Genomic DNA, 7,645 nt, shown 5'->3' with positions numbered 1-7,645 from the left:
TTCTGCTGACAAAGCTGTCTTAGTTTGGATGTGAACCAGGGTTTATCATTATTGTCTACAAATCACTGAACAGTGTCGCCCCCCCATCTCTCTAATTTGCTACAACCGTATGTCCCACCACGTTCCATGAGGTCAGCGGACCATTTGCTCCTCACAGTTCCAGGAACTCGTCTTAAGTGCAGAGGTGACAGGGCCTTCTCTGTAGCAGGACCAAGACTTTGGAACGAGTTACCTCTGTTTGTCAGACAGGCCCCCTCCCTCTCGGTTTTCAAGTCCCGTTTAAAAACTCACTACTATTCAGTAGCTTTCAACACCAGCTGATCTGTGTTTTGATCCTGTATGCTCCACACTGGTTTGTCGTCATTATCTGCATCGTTTTTATGTCTATATTCTGATTTACCTCATTTTGTATTTTGCTTTGTGTGTTACCTGTTGTTTTGTCTGTACAGCACTTTGGTTGGCTTTGTAGCTGTTTTAAGTGCTTTATAAATAAAGTGATATGGCATAGTATGGTAGTTAGCTTAGCTCGCAGCTTAGCTTCTCAGCTTAGCTGCTTTTAGCGATCCAAAAACATGATTTTGGACTGTTAAAACAGATTTTAAAGAGAAAGGGAGGAGCCATTGAAGAGCACCAGAGTCAAGCCTTTTTGTCATCCAGTGTCTTTAGTAGAAAGAGAGAGACATGAAGAAACTATAAAGCTGATAAATGAAAATGAGGTTGATAATTTTCATTTATCATGTGATTAATTGGTTTATTGTTTATCGCGACAGCCTTGGTCTGAAGGTAGAAGGTCAGATGTTGAATTTTATCAGTGGTCATGCTCCACAGTTTGGATGTGTGGTAGAGAAGAAGAAATTCTGAAAAGATGTATGAGGTAATAAAGTATTCCTATTGAAGAGAGAGTGGTGATCGGCGCAGACCTGAATGTAGATGTTGGTGAAGGAAACGGAGGGGATGAGGAAGTGATTGGCAGATTTGGTGTAAAAAAAAACAAAACAGGAAGAGCAAATGATGACTGGTTATGTTAAGAGGATGGAAATGGCTGTAGTCAACACATATTTCCGAAAAGGGAGGAACATAAGGTGACTTGAGGCAGGAGTACACAGGTAGACTACATTTGGTGTAGAAGAGAAAACCTGAGGGAGACTGGAGACTAATGTTGTGGCAGTGGAGTGCATGGTCAGGGAGCATCAAATTTTGTGTGTAGAATGACTCTTGTGAAATAAGAGGAGCTGTTAACGGCTCTGGGTGATAAGAAAGAGCTTCCAGATGACTGGGTTACTACAGTAGCAGTAATCAGAGGGACAGGTAAGAAGGTACTTGGTGTGTGATCTGGACAGAGAAAAGGTGACAAGAAAAATCTGGTGGAATAATGAAGAGCAGGAAGTTTTTCAGAGGACGAGGTTAGTCAGAATAAAAATGGTACAGTGAGGGGACTGAAGAGAGTAGGCAGGAATATGAAGAGATGCAATATAGAGCAAAGAGGGACGTAGCAAAGGCAAAACAGAAGGTGTTTGATGAATGAGGCAAGAGACACTGAGGGAGAGAAAGACTTTATTGACTGTGAGACAGAGGAGTTGGACTGGGAACGAGGTTCGGTTAGTTAAAGAATTGGTAATGTTCACATGAGCAATAAATCAAATAATCATTGTTTTAAATACTTTTAGCTGTAATTAGTTATTTCAAACTTTAAAAAACAGATATTGTGACACTACGGGGAGTTGGCAGGACTTAAAGCTCAACATCTCTTGTGCACAAACACTGGTTGCAAAAATACAATACAGTATAAATCAGGATCTGATGGCTTCAGTTAACAACAGACAAAAATCAGGATGGATGTTGATTGTGTCAGGGTTTTTTTTTAAAGAGTTTACTGCCTTTATAGTATCAATATTTTTCATTTCAGAACTCCTTTTTATTATGCAAGATACTGTGGGTATAATTGTTTCTTTATGCAGTATAATTACCATGTACAGTTACCATGTAATTACTGTTTAATCTGCCATGCACACACGCAACTCCCTACATTATAACGAGTTAATGCAGAATATTTAAAGTCCATCCATCCAACCGTCCGTCCGTCCATCCATCCATCCATCCATCCATCCATCCATCCATCCATCCATCCATCCATCCATCCATCCATCCATCCATCCATCCATCCATCCATCCATCCATCCATTCATTCATCCATCCATCCGTCTGTCTGTCCGTCTGTCCGTTCGTTCATCCATCCATCCACCCATCCAAGGGATATAATTTTCCCATTGAGTACTTCCTTCCTTTCAGGTGATCTACAGATCTTCCTCTCTTCCTTTCACTGATACTCACTGGTGTTGGAGTTGTAGTTTGCAGAGGTTGGTGGTGGAGTCTCGGAGTCCACAGAAGCTGTGTCTTCATCCTGGGAACAGCCCGCCTGGATGGCACGCAGGTAACTGTGGCTGCGAGAGCGGAAGCATGTGGGTGCAGGCAGATCCAGAGCCTCCACGGCCTGCGATTCTACCTCAGAGTATGGCAGCGAGAGCCCACAGCCCTGCACATATACCTGAAGGAGGGTGTGCAGAATCATGTGATAAGGGCAAAGGGCAGGCTAATACACAGTCATGGCCAGATCCTCACAAGTGGACATGGTACAAAGACTTTTTACTACAAAAATAAGCATCAGTATAAACCATTGTCATGTATTCAGAATTTGATTTCAGAAGCATTTGAAACAGAAGCACCACCAGCAGTTAAAGTGTTAACTTTTTTACACTAAAATCTTCTTTGTGACTTAAAATAAATCAAAAGTGTGAACAACAGTTTACTATTTAAGCTAATTCCAATGATTTTACGTACACGTGGTAGGTTTGCTGCAGTGGACCCTGATGTAGGTCCTAATATGAATTTGTACAGCAAAATAAAAAGTACTACATAACGTCACTGGAGGTACTACTTCTCAATCCCAAAAGTCAAAAACTAGGTCCACTTCAGTTAAAAACTGTCCTCTAACAGCACATTTGTTTTAAATAATATGAACAGCAAAGCATGAGAAGGCCAATACATTTTATTATCAATATACTGTATAACCAACACAAATGGGTATTTTTGCTCTTGGTGTAGAAAAAAAAAAATAAATAGCTCGGTTTTTATTGCACATGGTGCTGAAAATAGCTTCTCAGAACACGAGTTGTCACATCTGGAACATCTATCTTATTAAACATGGTCTAAATATGGTAACAATGTTGCTACCTTGTGGTTATTTTTACATCATTTGTTCATGCTGTGCGGTTCTGCATCCCTGCTGTTTTTCTTTGACAATCCACAAACTCAAACTAGTTTTTTATGTTTCTGATTTATTCATAACTGTTTTATTATAATTTTAGAGTTCTGATTGATATCAATCTCTACCCCCTCCAGAGACTTTCTTTCCTTGATCACATTTATTCTCAATGTTTTTAGAGAGAAACATTATTCAAGAGAAATAATCACAGAAAGCCAAAAGCAACAGTAAATTAATCAAATTTGCTCATATTATGACATACCTGAGGGCCGAAGCTTCTGCCCAGTGTGCCGGAGCATTGGCTAAAATCATTTCTGTAACGTGGGGGGACCTCCAGGGGGCCCACCAGGCAGTCCAAGTTATCAAGACTTCGATTAGTGGACAGCTCTTTCAGACATGGCAGGGAGCTGCGGAAGTGAATTGAATAATTAGTCTCTCAGAGTTCTGAGTGTTGAATAAGTGAAAGTTGTGTTTAATTGATGATATTCGGGGGATATTTTGAATCACTCTCCTAAAAATAATCCCCCATCGGTGTTTAAAGTTTAAACACTACTGAGGTGGTGATCTGTGTTTGGGTTTAAAATAGCAGCACAGAGGAAACAACTATTTATCAGCAAAAGTGTTCAGACTTTTAAAAAATGTACCTTTTATTTAGTTTGAGAAATCCATTTCCTCTGTTCTGGCTTGCTGATTTAGCATGTGGTGTCAGTGAAAATGTGCACGCACAAGTCACGTGGGGGTTGCTGGACTTATTCGTGGGATAAATTTGCATGTTATGACATCAAGGGGGTTGAGGAAGCAGGTTGAGAGTGAAGTACAAACATGTGGCTCAGGGTACCTGCAGGGTGAGGGATGGTACTGGAGACTAAGAGGGAAAATTACTTTGAAGATATGGGCAGAAGGAAGGGTGGGTAAAGGCAACAGGACAAGTTGAGGTGGGAAAGAGGAGCACACTGCCTGTCTGGGGATCACACTGACCTCAGGTGCTGCATAGAGCATGCACTTTGCAGAGGAGACCACAGATAATCGTCCCGCATGAGAGCGTAGCAGCGAGGCCTGTCCATGTGGGTGCAGGAGGAACACATGGCAACATTTTATCTCCTGGTGCTCTTGCAGCAGATAAACTTCATACTCTTTGTCAGTTTTTGTTGTCTTACTAAGCTGCATCAGCCTCTATAAGCTTGTTTTTCTAACTCCTGCAGCAGATCTGGACATTCATTTGAGGCAACATACTCCCCCCTGCTGGCTGGTTTTTGCTTCAATATACTGTAGGTACATTTTTAGAAAGATACAAACTGATCTATAAAGCTATAGTGGGGTGATTTTGAGTTTTGTGCTGTGGGACTCACTTGCGAGGGGCTGCTGGAGGCTGCTGCTCGCTCAGAGATTGCTGGGTGGCTTTCAGGTAGCTCTGGCGACGAGCTGCAGATTTGGGAGAAGGTTTAGGACTTCCCTCTGATTCCTCACTGTCTTCTGGGTCTCCCATTGCTTTCACGTAGCTGCCGCTACGCATCCTTCTGCATGGGATCTCAGTTCCTTTGATTCGTCCTTGACCCAAAGTTCCTGACCAGTCCTCCATGGGGACCTGGAATGAAACAACACAAGCTCATATAAAACTGAGCCTTGCAAATATTCTGATAATCTCCTCAAGGCATTGGATCAAGTAGTTAGCATCACTTTTTTGTGTAGAAATCTATCAATGGTTCTTCTAAGATAAATATGGATAATTGTGATAAGATTAAGATTTTAATTGGACAGTCTATAAACCATACTACCACACTAAATTTAAACTCAGAATAAAAAAAATAAAAATAAAAAAACGAGAGCATTATAATCAGTTTTATGCTGGCCAGTATCAGTTAGCTGTGGCAGCCATCTTTTGTTAAGTTTCTTCAGGGCAGCTGTGGCTGAGCGGTTAGAACAATCGTCCTCCAGTGGGAGAGTTGGGGGTTTGCTTCCACCAGCAGTCACATGTTGAAGTGTCCCTGGGCAAGACACTGAACCCCTCATTGCCTCCGATGTGTGTCCCATCGGTGTATGAATGTGATAAAGCACCGATTAATCTCTACAGATTCAGATTATCTTTGTATAGATCTAGTAGAGAACTGTGTGAATGGGTAAATGAGGACACAGATTGTGTTGTAAAGAGCTTTGAGTATCTAGATAGAAAGGTGCTTTATAAGTACAGTCTATATTTATATTTTAAACAAAGATCTTGTGCAATCTGTTAGAACTCATAATATGTGTTGGGGCTGGCTATAAACTACTATTATTCCAGATTTTAACTCAGTTCATTTCTAATTAGCTGATTTATAAACATTTTATGTTTGCTAAGGGTTATGAGCTGTGGAAGCCATCTTGAATGTATAGCCAGTAATTAGTTTTTGAAAGTTTGAATAAAATTAGTCCACTGGGTTCATGAGATATTTTGCTAACAGACAAACTAACACAACTACATCCAGTAATGGGAATTATATAATTTCCATTTTTAACGGTGATGAGTGATAAATATGAGTAGTTCTGATAAAGTTGTCCGGTAAGGCAGGTGAACATCCAAGGTTCAAATCAGACTAATGCATGTGATCTATATAAATTAAAAATGTGATGTAAGACGAGTGCTCTGGACATCCTACCTGAAGGAACTGTTGAGTCAGGTCCTGATGACATGATTTTGTCTTCAGCAGAGTCCTGTTAACTGAAGAGGAGCCCTTCTGCAGCACTTGTCTGGCCTGATTGAGAGTGAGAGTGGACCACGTGCCTCTCTTCATCACCATGTCATCCTTGCTCCCCCTGGTCCTGAGCTCGTCCTCCTTGTTTCCCACCTGCATTGATGGACACACCAGGAACTTGAGGTCGCTGCTGCTTTTTGAGGTCTTGAGAGAATGTGCAGAAATTGTGTTGTAGCCCTGCGGGATGTGTCTAAGAGTCGTCTGGCTGTCTGACACTGCTCTGCTGAGAGTCATCATGCTCAGTGGGTTGCGGTAACCGACAGCTATAGTGCCAGCTTTGGTAGTGTCAGTGTCCAGGGTATCATCTGAGCTCCAGAGGCTTAATGTGTTAGGTCTAGGTTTCTGTTTAGGTCCCTCGGTCTTAGCCCTGTCTTTACTCTTGCTCCTGCGACTTTGCCTCCCCCCATCCTCACTCCCTCCAGCAGAGTTTATGCTCCCTTTCAAAGCTGAGTTTTCTAACGACTGGGACTTGGCAAACAGCTTCTGGACAGAGTGCATGAGGTGGCGTATCCGTCCCGGACTCTCGCTGCGCTGCTTGGACATGCGTCCTCTGTGGAACTGCAGTGTACTGAAGCCGTCTCGCTGCAGGGGCAGGTGTCTCTCGAGCTGATCCAAAAGACTGGAGGGTAGACGGTTCATCTTGGCTGCCGCTGCAGAGGAGATGGTGGCCGATCCGCTTGTGATCATTGGAGCACCAGTCAGACCCAGACCCAAGCCCATCCCCAAAGACAAGGAGGTGGACAGGCCTGCCCTGCTGCCCTGTCCAACTCCACCACCAGCCATGCAGGCTTGGGTGCAGTCGAACTGGTCAGCCTGGGGGGTAATGTGCAGGCGAGGGAAAGTGCTGCTGTTGGGAATCTGGCTAAAGGGCAGCAGGCAGTCAGTGGTTAGGGATGTGGGGCTGGTGGGAGTACAGTGGTGGAGATGTGGGTCCAGAGTGCCATAGTGGTTTATTGTAGGGCTCAACAAGAAGGAGCCATGAGGGTCAGATGCCATGGGGCACAAAGGCTTCTGAGGACACCCCGTCGGTTCACACGAGTCAGACAGGTGACGACTGCGGCTGGCTCCTAACCCTTTCATGATGACTGATGTGTCGCGCTCAGAACATGTCTCCAACCAGTCAGGGTCCGTTGACCTGTAGAGGCTTTACCTGCAATACAGCAAAACAACAAAAAAGCTCATTAAATATGTGGTTCAAGTGCCTCTGTTTACTCTTTACAGTTTGATAGCTTGGCAGAAGATGTAATAAAACTTTTAGCATTTGTCCTTGTTTTCCCTCCAGTTCTCTTCCGATGAATGCTGAGGATGTACCATTGTTTCTCCCACTTACAGAATCTGCTATTAACCAAGCATGCAGAACAGCTACAGAGGCATTTTTGTACAATTTAAAACCGCAGAACGGGAACTCTACACATTTAGATTGGAAGCCTGCGACTTAAAGCCCATTTAAAAATGTGTTTCTTCTTGTGTGTCCTTGGATTTTCAGAGCAGTAATTAAAGTTAAAAAAAAAGGCATCATTCATTGTCTCTGCTGTGTGGTGCTTTTTACAGAGGCAGCAGAGCAGAAAGCTGCTGCTGTAAAATTCCAGTTCTGACATCAGTAACTGTTCAAGTCGACAAACCACCAGGGGGTGCAGAAGTATCAACACAAACA

The 7,645-nt window shown here is 43.0% G+C and overlaps 1 protein-coding gene across 1 annotated transcript in view; it reads right to left on the bottom strand.

Annotated features, from left to right (window-relative positions):
- The window catches only part of dlgap4a (discs, large (Drosophila) homolog-associated protein 4a), a 24,516-nt gene extending 17,443 nt beyond the window's left edge, over window positions 1-7,073 (bottom strand). Inside the window, exons 1-6 of the mRNA XM_037684752.1 lie at window positions 5,889-7,073; window positions 5,165-5,169; window positions 4,612-4,847; window positions 4,241-4,318; window positions 3,525-3,669; window positions 2,332-2,590 (exon numbers count right to left, since the gene is read on the bottom strand). Of these exons, the coding sequence (XP_037540680.1) occupies window positions 2,332-2,590; window positions 3,525-3,669; window positions 4,241-4,318; window positions 4,612-4,847; window positions 5,165-5,169; window positions 5,889-7,071 (1,906 nt within the window). The 5' untranslated portion in view covers window positions 7,072-7,073. The remainder of the gene's footprint in view (window positions 1-2,331; window positions 2,591-3,524; window positions 3,670-4,240; window positions 4,319-4,611; window positions 4,848-5,164; window positions 5,170-5,888) is intronic.
- Window positions 7,074-7,645: the final 572 nt, after the last annotated feature.

Source organism: Nematolebias whitei, chromosome 11 (genome assembly GCF_014905685.2).
Source record: "Nematolebias whitei isolate Nwh7 chromosome 11, NemWhi1, whole genome shotgun sequence".
Lineage (NCBI taxonomy): Eukaryota > Metazoa > Chordata > Actinopteri > Cyprinodontiformes > Rivulidae > Nematolebias > Nematolebias whitei.
Note: the sequence above shows the minus strand (reverse complement) of the source record. Positions and strands in the feature narration are given on the sequence as shown.